This window comes from Centruroides sculpturatus, unplaced genomic scaffold, assembly GCF_000671375.1.
Source record: "Centruroides sculpturatus isolate CEXI.00-Female unplaced genomic scaffold, Cexi_2.0 scaffold1202, whole genome shotgun sequence".
Classification (NCBI taxonomy): domain Eukaryota; kingdom Metazoa; phylum Arthropoda; class Arachnida; order Scorpiones; family Buthidae; genus Centruroides; species Centruroides sculpturatus.
In genome coordinates, this window is record NW_019385444.1 from 182075 (window position 1) to 201434 (window position 19360).

General features: G+C 27.6%; 1 protein-coding gene across 1 annotated transcript in view; it reads left to right on the plus strand.

Annotated features, from left to right (window-relative positions):
* The first annotated feature begins 2303 nt into the window (after nt 1-2303).
* Nucleotides 2304-19360, plus strand: part of LOC111639071 (presenilin-2-like) — a 30317-nt gene continuing 13260 nt past the window's right edge. The window contains exons 1-8 of the mRNA XM_023384844.1: nt 2304-2487; nt 11020-11258; nt 12492-12588; nt 16001-16068; nt 16247-16467; nt 18387-18485; nt 18961-19050; nt 19122-19307. Of these exons, the coding sequence (XP_023240612.1) occupies nt 2353-2487; nt 11020-11258; nt 12492-12588; nt 16001-16068; nt 16247-16467; nt 18387-18485; nt 18961-19050; nt 19122-19307 (1135 nt within the window). The 5' untranslated portion in view covers nt 2304-2352. The remainder of the gene's footprint in view (nt 2488-11019; nt 11259-12491; nt 12589-16000; nt 16069-16246; nt 16468-18386; nt 18486-18960; nt 19051-19121; nt 19308-19360) is intronic.

A 19360-nucleotide genomic window follows, 5' to 3' on the forward strand; every position in this document is an offset into this window, starting at 1 on the left:
TGAAAATTCGCAGGTAATTTCGAATTTACAGATTTTTATATTTATTATAACATATTATTTATATAACCAGCATAATTTATTATTTTTTAATAAATTTAATTATAGATAAAATACNAGATGTGCTTGATTCTCTTCAATCTGTATCCAACTGCCTTACTGCCAGTCTATGGATTCTATGTGGTGTAAGTTAGAACTTCTAGATAATAATAATAATAACACTTTTTCTAGTAAGTTTTAATAAAAATGAACTAACATTTTAGCTATTTTGAATAGCCTTCCTCAGGTTTAACATAAGTTTGAATTTCAATAGATCTTTTGTTCTAATTGACATTTGAAATTACACCTAATACGGGTGTATACTGTACTTGCTATTCTATTAATATAATACGGCTCCATTCGAGCTCCAAATGAGACTGTTGGGACCTTAACGGAACTGTAGAGCATAGCTGTAGGAGCAAAAAAGTCAAAGGAACCACACATCTATGTGTGACCCTTTGCCAGATATAGCCCCCTAAATTACTTTGTGACATATTCTTATGCTTTTTTTCTATCTCCAAACCCTCCCACAGATGTATGATTTTTTTTTTTGTAAATGCTAATGAAACAAAGTATTTAATAAACATTTAAAATTACAGGAAGCTATTTAGTTTTCATTATTAATACATCTAATTAGACATAAGCTGATATGTTANTTTTTAGCTATTTTGAATAGCCTTCCTCAGGTTTAACATAAGTTTGAATTTCAATAGATCTTTTGTTCTAATTGACATTTGAAATTATGTTAAACCCGAGGAAGGCTATTCAAAACAGCTGAAAATGTTAGTTCATTTAATTAAAACTTGCTAGAAAAAGTGAGAAAGGTGTTATTATTATTATTATTATTATTATAAACTTTACATTTAATGTATTACAAAACCTAACATAGATTAATATAGCCCTCTTAAATGTAACTTCAAAATTATGTTAAACCTGAGGAAGGCTATTCAAAATAGCTGAAAATATTAGTTCATTTTATTAAAACTTGCTAGAAAAAGTGAGAAAGGTGTTATTATTATGATGATAATTTTATCTAACTTTACATTTAATGTATTACAAAACCTATCATAGATTAATATAGCCCTCTTAAATGTAACTTCTTTGTTACATTTGTATTGATTGCTCTTTCAAAATTAATCTGTTTTATCACTTCTCTAATTTAAAAAAAATTGAATCATCATATTTCATTACTACATGTAAACAATTTGACATTCACTTACAAAAAAATCATTTATAGGCAAGAGGCTCAATCATTCATAAATATGAATTTTATATAATGTAATTTTCAGATATAAAATCATAGTTATAATTTATCCACCTCATTGAAAAGAAATTCAATAAAATTTTAAAGTATCACATATAGTTAGATTTTAATCTTTAAATTCATTTGAAATATGCAATTTATATTTCAGTGGACAGTGACTAAACTATAAATTGCATAAATATTCAATATTAAATTCCTTTACATATTCATCATATTACATAAGAATCCAGGCATATCTTGCAGAATCTCTCTTAATTTTTAATATTCAAACTTTATAAAACAAATCTCTCAATGTGTTTTTCAAACAATACATATGAAGGAAAAGTTACATCTCAAAACCCAAATACAACATTTTAGCAAAATGTGTAGTGAAAGTTTATAGCAGGAGTCTCCAAAGTGGTAAATATTGACCCCCAGGGGTTGATAAGACATTTTCAGGGGTCAATTGGGAGTTGACTGAAAACAGTTTATTAGTTTAATGGATTATGTGGATTATGCAGACTATATAACAGTTCTGGATGTTGTAAGTATATCTTTTCTGTGAAAACAGCATACAAAATAATACTGGCTCTATTTATTTATTTATTTATTATTATTAACTGTATTAAAGAAAAAAGAAAAGGGAATTGATAAAAGATCAAAAAATCCTTGAATGGGTCAACAGTCAAAGTTTGAGGACCCCTGTTCTAGAGTTATATTTCAAATGATAGAATGCCAAAAAATTACATATGAATGTTTTGAAAAGTGTAGTGTCAACAAACAATGTTTATGGAATACCATGCAATTTATGCATACAGAGCAAATGTTTAACAACCATGCTAGTTTTTTTGGTAATCAGAAAGTCATTTTTAAACATTCACTTCTTACACCTTAAAAAACATACATTGACATTTTACATATCAACATATCTAAACTCAATTTATTAATTAAACCATATGAAGTACTAAATTATCATACTANATTTTATAATTATGAAAATAATATACATAAATATTTTTGATTTCATATTAATTAAAAGTTTTATTGTTTAGTTTTTATTAAATTAAATCTGCATGAACGATAGTGACGGAGAATCTGCTACAGAAATTACCAAACTAATGTCAGGGTATGTAGAACAAAATGTGAGTCAAACAGGAGGAGAAAGAAAACGGAGAACTGCGCGTAATCATTCGGGTGAAAATTCGCAGGTAATTTCGAATTTACAGATTTTTATATTTATTATAACATATTATTTATATAACCAGCATAATTTATTATTTTTTAATAAATTTAATTATAGATAAAATCTAATTTAACAGAATGACTTTAATTATTTGTATTGATAAATACTAGGGCACACAAAAACTGGAATTGTACAACAGTGAAACTAACACCTATATGCGATTTCCATCAAATAACAGTAATTTTCTAATGTTTTGGCCGCTGTGTAGAAGCCCTCATCAATATTCTATATTGAATGATAGAACTGTTTTTTTTTTTTTTTATTATTTCCTGATGAGGTCCTCTAAATAGTGGCCGAAGACATTAGAACATTACTGTTATTTCCTGGAAATTGCATATAGGTGTTAGTTTCACTGTTTTTTGTATTGAATTGAAAACAAATTTTTAAAATGTATAAAAGACTCCACAAGATTAAAATACTATGAAAATATATTTGTTTTATTGGTGCATCAACTTGATTATTTCAATTATATATGTTTTCCTGTATGAAAGTTTGAATTACTGTATATTTGAAATTAGGTATAGTATTACATAAACCTTTTATTTATTTATATTTTTTTTACATTACAATCTGTATTAAACTTTCTCAGGATTCAGTATTGTACTCTAATTACAATTCTGTAAATATCAATTTTTTCAAAACTCTGCATGAGTGACCACCTCATTTATGTAATCCTGAAGGTGACCATCTATGTGAGGTTTTACTATGTATACATACACATACACAATTTTAAACTTATGCAATTATTGAAATTTTTAATTATTTTTTTTCTTTTTTTTTTCATGTACAGTAGAGCGTCGTTTATCCGAATCAATTGGGGACTGGGGTTGTTCGGAAAATCAATATTTTGGATAACCGATTATGTACAAAAAAATATATTAACCTATCCCATGTTGAAATTTTTCTCCATTGCGTGTTGCTTTGCGTTGAATTTTCGTCGATGTTAAGTCTAATGAAGACTATTGTATCGTTAAAAATNCTCCCAAAGACCTCTTGCAGATTTACTGATCTTTGATGATGAGATTGGAATTTTTTAAATATAAATCTGATCTGTTACAGGTTTTCAAATTTGTCTGTAACCAATTTATAATATCAAAATTACAAGTTAGAATAGGTACATCTGACATATTTATTGAATTGATTTTATTTTTAGAGTTCAGTTGTGTATTCATTATTTGTTTTACTTTTTTTGTATTTATTACAGAGATGCTTTAATTTGATTGACATAAGTACAAATTTGGGTTTCCAAATATTTGTATCTCTCTTCTCCAGTTAGCATGTTGAATTTGTTTTCTTCATATACTTCCAAGTTTTCATAATTTGCTTATTTATACTTTTATTGAGAATAAGTGTTGCACATTTATCTATTTTGGACTCCATTTATATTCTTCCACTGATCTCTTTCACATGGGATGAAGATCTTTGAGAGGAGCCAAATAACTTAAGATCATCTATATACAAAAGATGAATAATCTTTTGTTTATCATATTATGGTTCAAAAATTGAATGAGGTTTGATGACCTCTCAAAAGACTGATGAGCTAGAGCATTGTTTTCAAGCAAGATGGTACAAGCTGTTACATGTAGCTGTTACATTCATACATTTTATCTGTCAACTTTACCTCAGCATTGCATTATTTCTAGGTGATGTTAGATGAATACCTATCTTGTTTTTATCACCCAATGCATGAAGATGTCGGATTTAAGATAATTGGTCTCGTGACTTTTTACTAAATTTATAGAATTATCTTATACCATAGTTTTCCTTGACTATGGTAAATTATATCAAATTATTGTAGTGATATAGACCAAAAAAAATCAAGCCTATGCCATTTTGATTAACAAATGTAGAGAAATGGATCATGAGGCTACTAAACATACTATCATTAAAACTTCAACTCTTTTTGAATACTTTATTGTAAAGAGTTGTTTAAAGTAAAAAGAGTTATTGTCTTGTTAAGTTTGCCATTTTCTCCACATCACTTATCACTAAAGGTCCAGATAAATATGAAAGTGCTATGTATAGGATGACAATTTACCAACCTATTTACATCCCATGGATGTCTGTCGACCTGATGGAATACAAAAAAAAGAGTTTCCTGTTGTTAATAGAACAAGAACAGAGTTTCTCTCCTATGATATTAAATCTAGTTTATGGCCAGTATAACACTAGCATATTTAAGGAACAATTGTTGAGAGAAAAATAATCATAACAATGATCAAGAAAACATAAAACATGTTTTATGTTTTCTTGATCATAATCCTTATTTTGTTTTGCAGTTATTTTGGAATGTAACACAAATATTTTTGATTTACCTTAGGATCTTCTTCAGGCAGAGTTCTAGAAAAAAATATTTCTTCTTGTGTGATTGGTGTTCCATTCAATTAGTTAGTCAACGGCTTTCAGTTCTGATAAGTGTCTTGCAGGTCTGTCAGGCTCATTATTAAGTAGAGTTTTGGAACATATTTATAGAGATGATCTTACTCTTTGAATCAAGCAATCTATGGAATCTTTTACTGTAAAGAGGATCCATCTTTTCATTATGATAGAAAAGATGGATCCTCTTTACAGTATATTGGAGTAAGAGCATTTAAAATCAAAGAACAAATTTCTGAATATCAAAGAGGTACACCATTCTGGTGCAAATGCTACTAGATGAAGACTTTAATACTGTATGGAACAAAGTAGATGTGCTTGATTCTCTTCAATCTGTATCCAACTGCCTTACTGCCAGTCTATGGATTCTATGTGGTGTAAGTTAGAACTTCTAGATAATAATAATAATAACACTTTTTCTAGTAAGTTTTAATAAAAATGAACTAACATTTTAGCTATTTTGAATAGCCTTCCTCAGGTTTAACATAAGTTTGAATTTCAATAGATCTTTTGTTCTAATTGACATTTGAAATTATGTTAAACCTGAGGAAGGCTATTCAAAATAGCTGAAAAGTTAGTTCATTTTTATTAAAACTTACTAGAAAAAGTGTTATTATTATTATTATCTAGAAGTTCTAACTTACACCACATAGAATCCATAGACTGGCAGTAAGGCAGTTGGATACAGATTGAAGAGAATCAAGCACATCTACTTTGTTCCATACAGTATTAAAGTCTTCATCTAGTAGCATTTGCACCAGAATGGTGTACCTCTTTGATATTCAGAAATTTGTTCTTTGATTTTAAATGCTCTTACTCCAATATACTGTAAAGAGGATCCATCTTTTCTATCATAATGAAAAGATGGATCCTCTTTACAGTAAAAGATTCCATAGATTGCTTGATTCAAAGAGTAAGATCATCTCTATAAATATGTTCCAAAACTCTACTTAATAATGAGCCTGACAGACCTGCAAGACACTTATCAGAACTGAAAGCCGTTGACTAACTAATTGAATGGAACACCAATCACACAAGAAGAAATATTTTTTTCTAGAACTCTGCCTGAAGAAGATCCTAAGGTAAATCAAAAATATTTGTGTTACATTCCAAAATAACTGCAAAACAAAATAAGGATTATGATCAAGAAAACATAAAACATGTTTTATGTTTTCTTGATCATTGTTATGATTATTTTTCTCTCAACAATTGTTCCTTAAATATGCTAGTGTTATACTGGCCATAAACTAGATTTAATATCATAGGAGAGAAACTCTGTTCTTGTTCTATTAACAACAGGAAACTCTTTTTTTTGTATTCCATCAGGTCGACAGACATCCATGGGATGTAAATAGGTTGGTAAATTGTCATCCTATACATAGCACTTTCATATTTATCTGGACCTTTAGTGATAAGTGATGTGGAGAAAATGGCAAACTTAACAAGACAATAACTCTTTTTACTTTAAACAACTCTTTACAATAAAGTATTCAAAAAGAGTTGAAGTTTTAATGATAGTATGTTTAGTAGCCTCATGATCCATTTCTCTACATTTGTTAATCAAAATGGCATAGGCTTGATTTTTTTTGGTCTATATCACTACAATAATTTGATATAATTTACCATAGTCAAGGAAAACTATGGTATAAGATAATTCTATAAATTTAGTAAAAAGTCACGAGACCAATTATCTTAAATCCGACATCTTCATGCATTGGGTGATAAAAACAAGATAGGTATTCATCTAACATCACCTAGAAATAATGCAATGCTGAGGTAAAGTTGACAGATAAAATGTATGAATGTAACAGCTACATGTAACAGCTTGTACCATCTTGCTTGAAAACAATGCTCTAGCTCATCAGTCTTTTGAGAGGTCATCAAACCTCATTCAATTTTTGAACCATAATATGATAAACAAAAGATTATTCATCTTTTGTATATAGATGATCTTAAGTTATTTGGCTCCTCTCAAAGATCTTCATCCCATGTGAAAGAGATCAGTGGAAGAATATAAATGGAGTCCAAAATAGATAAATGTGCAACACTTATTCTCAATAAAAGTATAAATAAGCAAATTATGAAAACTTGGAAGTATATGAAGAAAACAAATTCAACATGCTAACTGGAGAAGAGAGATACAAATATTTGGAAACCCAAATTTGTACTTATGTCAATCAAATTAAAGCATCTCTGTAATAAATACAAAAAAAGTAAAACAAATAATGAATACACAACTGAACTCTAAAAATAAAATCAATTCAATAAATATGTCAGATGTACCTATTCTAACTTGTAATTTTGATATTATAAATTGGTTACAGACAAATTTGAAAACCTGTAACAGATCAGATTTATATTTAAAAAATTCCAATCTCATCATCAAAGATCAGTAAATCTGCAAGAGGTCTTTGGGAGAAAAGGAATCTCTTGAATATCCAAGAATTATATAATAAACAAATTAGTCAACTATAAAATTATTTTTTTTAATGAAGCAATCTGCCAATGCAGCATTTATTTACATTGATCAACAATATACAGTATTTAATTCATCCTCCAAAGATGTGTGTATGGTATGAGGTCAACACCTCAAGAAAAAAACAAATGCTTGATGTGGAAAATATTCCACTATTCTGACAAGTGACAACAATGAAAAATTATCAAAACCTGGCTAAAATCTAAAAACATATTTATCAAGACAGAAGGCTTCACAGTCGGTATTCAGGCTCAGATTATTAAAACAAGAGATTATAAAAATTATATAGTAGATAACCAAACTGTAAGGAACGGAAAAAAAATAATGCTCTTTCTATCAGCAGTCTAATAAAAAGAGCATTATTGTTTACATGCAGGATTCCAAGCATTGATTCAGAGATAAAAATAACATTGCAGCTTATGTCTAATTAGATGTATTAATAATGAAAACTAAATAGCTTCCTGTAATTTTAAATGTTTATTAAATACTTTGTTTCATTAGCATTTACAAAAAAAAAAATCATACATCTGTGGGAGGGTTTGGAGATAGAAAAAAAGCATAAGAATATGTCACAAAGTAATTTAGGGGGCTATATCTGGCAAAGGGTCACACATAGATGTGTGGTTCCTTTGACTTTTTTGCTCCTACAGCTATGCTCTACAGTTCCGTTAAGGTCCCAACAGTCTCATTTGGAGCTCGAATTGAGCCGTATTATATTAATAGAATAGCAAGTACAGTATACACCCGTATTAGGTGTAAATAAAGCATCTTTAACACATCTAACAGAAATAATTCGTCGATAGTTTCCAAAACTCGACAAGAAGCAAGCCAAACATGCAGTCCATCGGAGAAAAGTAGCATTAATCACAACTACGTACTGTATTGCAAAAATCTACCGACTTCAACTCTGACTTTTCCTTACCATCCGACTCCGACTCCAGCTAAAACATCAAAATTCCACGACTCCGACTCCACAGCTCTGATTGCAAGAGACGTCTCTCGGTTACAATTTATACCATCAAAACGTAGTCTCCAAGTTTCGAATTTGTAATCACACTTCGACAGAGAGATTTTGGGAGAAAATTATTCGAAATAAACACAGAAACATATTGAATTTAGGCTGAAAATGCATAAATTTCGAAATAAATATGTTCGAGATAGCCATATTCAACTAAACAGAAAAAAATTTTTCGAAACGGAGCAATTTTCTGTTAACAAAAACCTGTTCAAAACGGAACCTGCCAAGACGGACAAACGTATTCAGTATCGTGCATTCCGCTTTACACAGGTTTTTATGTACACAAATTATATAAACTTCTACCTTCAAATCTGTAGAGCAAAAATACGTATTAATCACGTTTTAAATTAATGTTTATTTAAATGAATCAATTTCACAATATTATTTCCATTTCCGATACGTCACGTGACACACTTTGACAAGANGAAGACTATTGTATCGTTAAAAATTATTTTTTTATTTTGTACAAACAAAATAAATATATTGAAAAATATAAAAACAATAAAAAATTATACTTCAGAAGTTAATTTAGTATCAAAAACGTAAAATATTTGAGTAGCCCAAGACATAGCCAAAGATTGCAGCGCCACAGCACTGGCGAAAATTTAAATTTGCCGACTGGAATTCTTTCGGATAATTGACGCTTCGGATAATTGACACTCTACTGTAATTTTAAATACAAATATTGACATATGATGTATTTGTATACAATATAAAAAGCTTATTGCTTTATAAGATATAAAGTGTTTTATATATTAGAAATGTTTTAAGCAAATTGGACAAATGAAATAAAAACATTATACTTTTATTTTTTGATGTATTAGTTAATTCAAGTTTTCCCAAGAAAAATGCTAAAAATTAATTTAAAGTAGCAATTCATATATTTTATTTACATTTAGTAAAAATATATAATATTTCACTAAATAATATAAAAATATTTTTTTACTTTTACTAAATAATGATAATATTTAATGAATGAGATATTTTATATTGTATATTTATATTACATACAAATAATAGTTTACTACTGTATAAGTAATTATTTATAGTAAAAATATTTTTGTTAACAAGTATTTGATTTCAGATCTGCTTTTGTACACACTCAATACTTGATATACAGTTGTTTTGGTTTTTTATTTTTTAATTTATTTGACGTTTTGCAACAAATTTGGAAATTAACAATTTTTATTATGAAAAATTCCAATTATTATTACATATTTTACTTTAGATAAATTTAACCCTTGTGAGATCACATTCAATGTCTTGTAATACAAGTAGTTGCAGTATTTTTACCAGTTTTCATTTTGCCGATTTCTTTTATAATTTTAAATAAATGTAGTATTTTTTATTTGCTAAATGATTTCTTTTATTCATTACAAATTTTTGATAACTGTAACATCGAATTATACCTGTTATTTTTCCTCAGAATTGTAAATTTGACTTGTGGCAATTGTGTTTCCCAACACATGCATTTTCTACATTTATTACAGTTTTTACTTTGCATATGCGATGGTTGTAGGAAATTTATCTGCAGTTTTTCATGTTTTTATATTTGTATAGTCAATTGTTTTACATATCATATCGTCAGCGTTAAAGTTTGCAAGTAATCAGTTACAGTTTAACTATCCTAAGTTTTTCTGGCACAAGATTGTAATAAGTTATATTATATCTATTCATATATTTGATTGTGCAGCATCTTTATCACATAGTGCAGTCAAATCTTCATATGTTGATTGACTTACTGAATTTTCTGATTTGTCTCTAAATCAGAATCTACTAATTCTACAACAGCTAAAGTATGTCACTATACTAGTAATATCCAGCACATAATATATTAACTAAGTGACATACTTTGGACTTAATTAAATCTGGTTTTTACATGTTACATAGTTATCATTCTACAATAGCCAAATTATGTCTACATGTTCTTCATCTAAGTTACTTTCATTGTCAGTCAAAGGTTCAATAATTATGTCTTCCAATATTTATCTTATAACCATTTCTTCTTTTAGATCCATATGCATTTTTCTGAATAAAACAACGATGTAAACCCTACATCCTAACTTAATTCAGATCTCAATAGACATGTATGTGTTATTTGATAGTAAGTGTAATATGAAACAATTATATGATGTAATTGTAATCTAAGAAACGTTGAATAGAAAAATAAAACTGGTTGAAATCACTTAAATAGTTATTTCACAGGATATATAACAGTCAAATTTAATCACAGATAAAATGGATGAGATTTGTGATTCACAGAAAATCAATAATGGACAAAATTAATAAAATTGTTTTTTTGAAAAAGAGCAGATTTGGCCATTATGAGTACGAGTGCATTCATTTTAATCAATATGTTGTCTCACGAGGGTTAATTATTAAGTTATTCGTCTAACATATGACTTGTACAATATTTGATGCATATGAAATTTTTAAATAAATAATATAGTTATGAACAGTTTAATGAAATTAAATTCCTTTAGTCATGTGATTAATGTACTAGTTTATTTTTTTGCTTTCATTTCAAATTTTGATCAAATGATTTTTAATTTTTTAGTTTAAATAATAAAAAAAACAAATTTGTAAGTATATTTAATGATAATTTGAATTTTATTTCTCATATCTAGCAGTGTAATGGTCCATTGGATACGGAGGTGACATTTAGAGATGGACAGCCAAATTCTGTTGTATCTTCTGTGAATCAGAATAATGCAAGAGGTCCTAGTTGGGATGAAGAGGAGGAAGAGGAATTAAAATATGGAGCTAAACATGTTATAAAATTATTCATTCCAGTATCTCTTTGCATGCTGGTGGTGGTGGCAACCATTAGTTCAATTAATTTTTATTCCCATACCAATACTTATCTGTAAGCTTTTTTTTATTATTTAAACAGTAACAATTTTAATACATTTTATTAATAATTATTATACAAAAAAAATTAGTTTTTAATTTTATTTAGTGTTGATGAAATATTACTGTTCTACTGTAATGACCATAAAAAAATATGCAATTCTTTTTCTATACTAATGAAATAAGTTTTCTTGAAACATTTTTTTGAAGAAAAATAAATGAAAAACTATACTACTAAACAAAGAGATGACAACACCATATTGTAATTAATCAGTCAAAAGCAGATGCAAACATTTTCTCAAGAAATCAGTTCTTTCATTTGAAACTCAAACATAAGTATAGTAGAGCATCGATTATCCGAATCAATTGGGGACTGGGGTTGTTCGAAAAATTGAATTTTCAGATAACTGATTATGTACGAAAAAATATATTAACCTATCCTATGTTGAAATTCATTCAAATCCTAGCATGTCCTTAAATACCCTCTCATGGTCATGCCAGTGCTTCCAGCTAAAACATGCACACCAACAAAAATAATATTGGAGTAGCCCAAGACATAGCCAAAGATTGCAGTGCCACACCACTAGCGGAAATTTAAATTTGCTGACTGGAAAGCTTTCGGTTAATCAATGTTTCAGTTGATCAACATTCGGATAACTTGCTCTACTGTATTATTTTATATTTCATTCAAATAATACATTTCAATTGCTGTACAATGAACAGAAGTACTTTCATTTGAATAAAAGGAAGATATTTATTTGAAATGTTTTTGAGACATCCATCTTATTATCATCAGCTTACATTCAGAAAATAAGTTGCGGTGATGGTATGGATGTCCCTAGTGTTTCAAATAAAACACTTGACATTTTGTATAAAGTTTGCATTTGCTCTTGATTGATTAATCATGAATCTTATTTTTAATCTTAAATTCATCATCATAAATAATCTTGATATACAACAAAAATTAAGCACTGAAAATTACAGTTTCTAACAAAAATGTTATGCTTTATAAAATAAAGCAATTTTTATAAAAAATTATAAATTAAATATTGATTAAGAACTTTAATTTTGGGATATTTAAATATTCTTTTTCCTTGTTTAGTTAGTTGTCAAATTATCAAGCACAAATCTACTAAATAAATTATCCCCATTTGCCACAGTATTTGATACATTGCATCCACACACAAAATAATTTATTATCTATCAGATAGATGATACCATTACATCCATACTTTGATTTTTCATTCAGTATAGATGATCCAAAACAGCAGATTCTGATGATTCATATGAGCATCTGCTGTTTTGGATCATCATCTATACTGGATGAAAAATCAAAGAGGAACTGTGTTCTTTGTTGAATTTTATCATGTACAAAATAACTTGTTAGAATTTGAATGGTTTCTAATGCTTAAGTTTGCTTCCAGTAACTACACAATATTTCTCTCTTGTTTTAAAAACATTTTTAACAGACATTGTCGTTCTTTATGTTACTTCAAAATATAAAAAAGTAAATAAAAATTATGGTAAAAAGTGGTCATCTTTGATTAAAATTGTGTTTGGGGTTACAGTGGCTGATTCTTTGTTAGTGAAAGTGTGCCAGTGAATGCTCATAATAATCTTTTCAAGATGTTAGATAGCTCAATTACAAATATAGATTTGACTCTCTAATGATATTAGTAATATGTATAAAGATAAAAATATGTTTAAAACATTCTTTAAAGAGGGAAAATTTTCAGACTATTTTATTTTGAGATCTAGTACTTGACTAAATTTCATGCTATGATTAAAAGCTTTAGTTATGGAAAAATTGGCTTATTAATCATTTTAGTTACCATGACTAATTAACAGCTGTAATAAAATAGACTATTTTTAGCATATAAAACAAATGTAATATTGAAGTAGGAATAATCTCACTCCCAAAAATAAATAACATAAATGGTAATATTTTTCTGTTGCTTTATTGTGTGCTTTGACTGAAATGTGACTAAGATACAAATTTAATGAGAGAAATTTTTAAACATTTGGCAGTTTTATTTAAAAACTATTTTTCATTTATTATAATAGCCATTTTTAGATTCCAAAACATTGTTCTTTATATTTGTTAAAGATAAATGAAAAATTTTTTAATTTATTTAAAAACATATAAGGTTTAAAATATGAAGGAAATCAGTAATTGTTTTAATGTAATTTTAAATTCATGTTTTATAATCTTTTCCATATATTGAGTTTATTATTATTCTAAATAAATCTTTGTTGTCTATATTTTAAACCATTTCAGGTTATGAATAACTTTTACAATAGCTGAAATTGTCTCTCTCATCATTTAATACTAAATTTTATATTTCATTATCTGAAATATTATCTGAAAATTTTATATTTCATTATCTGAAATATAAAATTTAGTATTATCTGTGTAAAGATACAATAATAGATTGAGTATCAGTAGAATATTTTCAGTTTGTAACAAAAAATTTAACAAATTTTTCTGTTTTATATGTTTTGTTCTTAGATTTAATTTGAATGCTTATAAGCATTCAAATTAAAACTAAGAACAAAATTTAAACAAAAAACAAGGCTATTTATAATGAAACTAGCTGTTACCTGCAGCTTCACCTTCACATAATTTTCAATTTGATAGAAATAACTCTCCCTCAGTACTTCAGTAAGATTCTCAATCGTTAGTTGTTTTTATAAAAAACAAAAAATTGCATCTAAAATAGTACAGTAGAAGCCATTCTTAAGGTTAAGCCTTAATTCTCTCCCTCCCCCTGTGGGGGAATTTTGAAAAATCCACTTGTTATAGTGTGCATTTTCATAATGTACCCTAACTGTGTACCAAACTTTACTTCTTTAGGTTCAGCGGTTTGCTCTGGGTGATGAATCACTCAGTCACCTAGTCAGTCAGTCAGGAGATGTAATTTTATATGTTTATATAAGGACTGTAAGGATAAAATATAAGTAGAATGTTATCATAAAGACACAGTTATCTTTTTTAATGTGGAACAATTTTAAAATAGTTAAAAAGATTAGTTTATATATTATTCATCTGTAGATTATTCAAATTTAGTAGANTTATATACTTGTAATTTTCTAGAGTTTTGCTTATGATAATATTATGATGATAAATCTGTTTTGTTAAGAAATTGTTGGAATTTGGATAATTATGTATTGAATTGCAGGGAGATTATATGATAAGGTTGAATTTTCTGTTATTGTATAATCTATATAAATGATGTATTATTCATATTTTTAATTTTCTCAATGTATTAATTATCTACACCATCAAATTTTTGGAAACATGAGCTAGTTATGTAAGACAGAAAATAATGAAATTATTATAGCAATACAAAATCCCTTATTTTCAATAAATTTGTTCAATCATATTCTTCAAGAAATCCATTTAAATTCTGAAAAATGATTAATATCTCATATTATAAAGCAACATTTGACAGCCTCACTGAATCCTTCACTTATTCACTCAATTATGTGAAATGTTTAAGTAGAAGGAGACTTTTTACAGAAAATTAAATAGTACATTCAAAAAAGGAATGTTGAGTATATTAGATTAAATATTTAAAGACTTTCTGATTCATCTCAAGAATTTATTGAACAATTAAAAGATCTTTACAACATTACATTAAAAACCTGTTTTTTAGAAATGTCATTTTAAAGCTATTAGTATTTTCAAATATTTTCTCAAAATAAATAACTTAATTGAAAATATTTAAGTGATAAGCAAACTCATTCTTCTGTTTCAGACTGTTACTGAGATTTATTTATAATTAATTAATTGAAAGAACTTGTCATTTTGAAAATTTAGTATATCCAAATATCTAATTTACAATAAATTATGTTACTTTTTGCTTTTATGCATTATATTGATACTATCAAATTAAATTTTTTTAGAATTAAAAACTTCTTATATTTTTATTTTAAAATGTCATATAATATTTATTATATTGAAGTTATTATTTTAATTTGTATTATAGCTTTTCATTTTCTCTTATTTTTATTCTTCATAAAGCTTTTTATAGAGAATATGTTATGGCAGGAATAGTATATGTTTGAAAATTGTAGTTATGAGATGAAGTTATAGATTGTCGAAAATTAATAAGAAACAATGAAAATGATTAAAAGAAAATAAGTTGTAAAAATTACACTTTTATATGAATTAGAGACAACCCATAAGTAAATAGACACCCTGAAAGCCAGCAAATGCATGAGGCAATATTAACTCTGCATTGCCATATTGGAGAAGAGTTTTCTTCCTCTATTCTCCATTGATGGACAAAACAACCATTCTGTTCATGGATGATGGAGCTCCTTACCATATTGCCAAAAATACCTGGAATTGATGACAATACAGGGTCTCCATGGGCCAGTCAGTCATCTGATGTGTGAATCCCATTGAACATGTCTGTAATCTGCTGAATCATGCAATGCGATGACATTCACAAAAACCAATTTCCTGTGATTTTTAGATTGTTTAGGTGTTGAGTGAGCCAACACTCCACAGGCCAAGATAGCAGAATTCATTGATTCCATGCCCAATTGGGTTAAGGCTTTCTGGTTTTAGTATGCAAATGTGGCATTTGTATCACGTGGATACTGTGAAATAAAAGACAGTGTCTGAAAATAAAGGCATCTATTTACATTGTGGGTTGTCTCTTACATAGAATGACTTTTATTTTGTTAAAAGAAGCATTTTTTTTTTTTTAAAGTTGGAATTAAGTTTTTAATATTTTTGTCCTTAATTAGGTAATTCATGGATGGCTAATAATTTCATCTTTGATGCTTCTATTTTTATTTGCATACATTTATCTTGGGTAAGTTATAATGACGATAATTTAATATACATCATAATTCAGAGAAATTGTTTTCTTTTTTGAAACTTTGTTTTCTAAGTTTTAATTGGTTAGTTTTTAAATAATGAGAAATTATAAACGATAGATTTATAAATTATAATAATTATTTAATTTTGTTGTTATTTTAAATATTTTTCAGTGAATTGTTGAGAGCATATAACATACCAATGGATTACATAACAGTTGTAATAATTATGTGGAATTTTGGTGTAGTAGGAATGATATGTATCCATTGGAAAGGACCTTTGCATTTACAACAAGCATATCTTATTTTGGTTTCTGCATTAATGGCTCTTGTTTTCATTAAGTATTTGCCTGATTGGACAACATGGGTGGTCTTAGGAGTAATTTCTGTTTGGGGTAAGTATTTATTATTTAATTTTTATGTGAAATTGAAATCATCAAATGAATTGGTGATATTTAATGAATACATAATTTTTAGTAGATAATGACATTATACAATGCAATACATCACAAAAGTGTTCTATTATATAAATTACTAGCTGGGGTACCCGGCTTTGCTCAGGGAGTTGATATGAGATTGTGTGGTAATTGGAATAAAAAGATAAACTTTAAAATATAAGAGGTAAAAAAATTTTATTGAAAACATATTCTAACTATTTACAATACTTGTTTATAAACAACATTTTGCTCAAAAACTTTTACAAATAAGCAAAGGCACATATCCCACTGACCAGACAACCGGCCTTATTGAACTCAACAGTGATTTTTGCAACATAGCCACTACTGAAAACAAACTCATCGACCAAATTTATCCAAACATTGTTCACAACTATACCAATCCGTAGTGGCTATTTCAAGGGGCAATTTTGGCAACTAAAAATAATATTGTCGACGACGATATCAACTTTAATATTCAAAAGAAAATTCAGAACTGGCAAGAGCTCCTCCTTTTTTAAGTTTGGGCATTGTATAAAATATAAATCAAATCAACTTTTTATTAAAAAATACACTAAGTACACTTTACACAGTTTTCACACTTTATTTTCAATTTATATTCAGTCACTGTATCATTTTGACTACTCACACTTCACTGTTTGTTTTTATTTACTCACTGCACTACTTTGGAATTTTCACTTCTTTTTCTGTTCTTCCCTTCGTCACTGATAAGAAACTGACGTTCAAACCCATGATGGATCTTGCTTTATATACTCTCATCAATGGGTAGTCCACCCATACAAAAAAGGCTTCAAATGGTCCACAATGTTCCAGAACATTCCACAACATTTGAGTGTGTTCTGGAATGTTCCACAATGATCTGGGATGTTCCAGAACATCTCAGAACATTCTGGAATGTTGTGGAATGCTCTTGAATACTCTCGAATATTCTGAACTGTTCTAGAAATTTCTAGAAGGCGAAACTTCCAGCCCTTATATCTTCAACAGAACACCCTTCAGGTAAAAAATGGGAACCTTCTTCATGGATGGGGGATAGAGGGCTACCACACCATATAACTTCCTTGATCATACTGGGACTCGTTTTTGAGTTTTAGTGGCACACACATTGTACACTCACCTTTATAATATATATTGATTGATTATGTCATTGTTTCAGCTAAAGTTATTGGATAAATAAATTATACTTTAGATTAGAATTTTTCAAATTATATGAACTTCTAGAAAAATATGAGAGAATGTTTTTTTTTTTTTTTAAATGTAATTCTGACTAATTTATTGTAAACTAATCAGTCAAATATTTTTGTAATTTGATTGGTGATCATTTAAATTATCTAAATATTTTGATATATTTTGTTCAATGAAAATGTTAAACAGGCCTGTAGATCCATTTTCAAAAGTCCAAACAAGATCAAAACTCAAATATTAAGTTATGACAGGACTAAAATAGTTTTAATTCTAATTGTATGAACTATAGTACTGAATTAATGGATTTAATTAATTTTGAGTTTCTACAGCTAATTATCTCAATTAATATAGTGTTCTGTAACCATATATACATTATTGTTTTGAACATAATTATTATATTTATTCAATTTAAATATCATCATCATCATCATCATCATTATTAAGCTAAATAAGAATAATATAGCATTCTGAAGATGATAATGTTATATCAGTTATTTATATTTGTTTGTTGTTTAACTATTATGAATGAAACTGTTAAAGTATGATTATTACTTTATATTAGAAATTTTATAAAATGTTTTTACAATGAGTTAAATTGTAAATAAGTAAATTGCAATGACATAAAATTTCTAATGTATATGTGCCTTTAATGTATGAAACAATATGTATTTTAGATTTAATAGCTGTGCTGTGTCCAATTGGACCTTTAAGAATTTTAGTGGAAACAGCTCAAGAAAGGAATGAACCTATTTTTCCAGCTTTAATATATTCTTGTAAGTATTTCAAGTTTAATGTAAGAATAATATATTTTATTTATTTAAGAATAATACATATAGTAGTATGTATTACTACTAAATTAATTTATCATCATCAATATGAAATGTACTCCCATTTTCATGACTCTCAGCCAATAATACAAGCCATAGCATCTTTCAAAAAGGCAGTTTGGAAATATGAAAATATTCAAAAATTAATCCAATTTTGGAATTTTTAAGCCTAGAACTGTTCTCAAGTGCTTTAAAAGTTCAACCATCTAGTAATTTCGTGCATCTAATTATTTAACTTAGTTTCTTTATTTATTTTTGTTTTATTTCATTAATTTTGGAATTATCAAAGTTATTGTTATTGTGGTTGTTAGTTGTGTACTGTCTTAACAAAGAAATTAGTGTTTTGTCTGAAATATATTGGCATTGTTTAATGATAGTATTTATTATGAAATTTCATAATCTTAAACATATTTTCTTTCAGCTGCAATGACATGGTGTGTAACAATGGCTGGACCTGATACTTCTCCTCAAGAACAAGAAACTGAAAACTTTGAAGATTCATCACATCAGTGTAAGTTGATTTTTAAATTAAAATAGAATTATACAATATAAATTTTTTGATTTGCACAATTAATTATTAAGTAGCTTCTAGCGAAACGCTTGGAGATGAAGAGCTTCAGGATGTAGTGAACGAACGTGTTAATAAAGAAACAGATAATCAACCTGTTTTATCAAACAGAACAGAATCTAGAGTTCAGCAACCAAGCTCAAACCATAGAAATAATCAGACTGCACCAACTGCAACAACACAACTTGAAGATGAAGAAAGTAAGTCTTTTTAAATAATTAGATTAACTTTTTAATAATTATACAGTAGATAA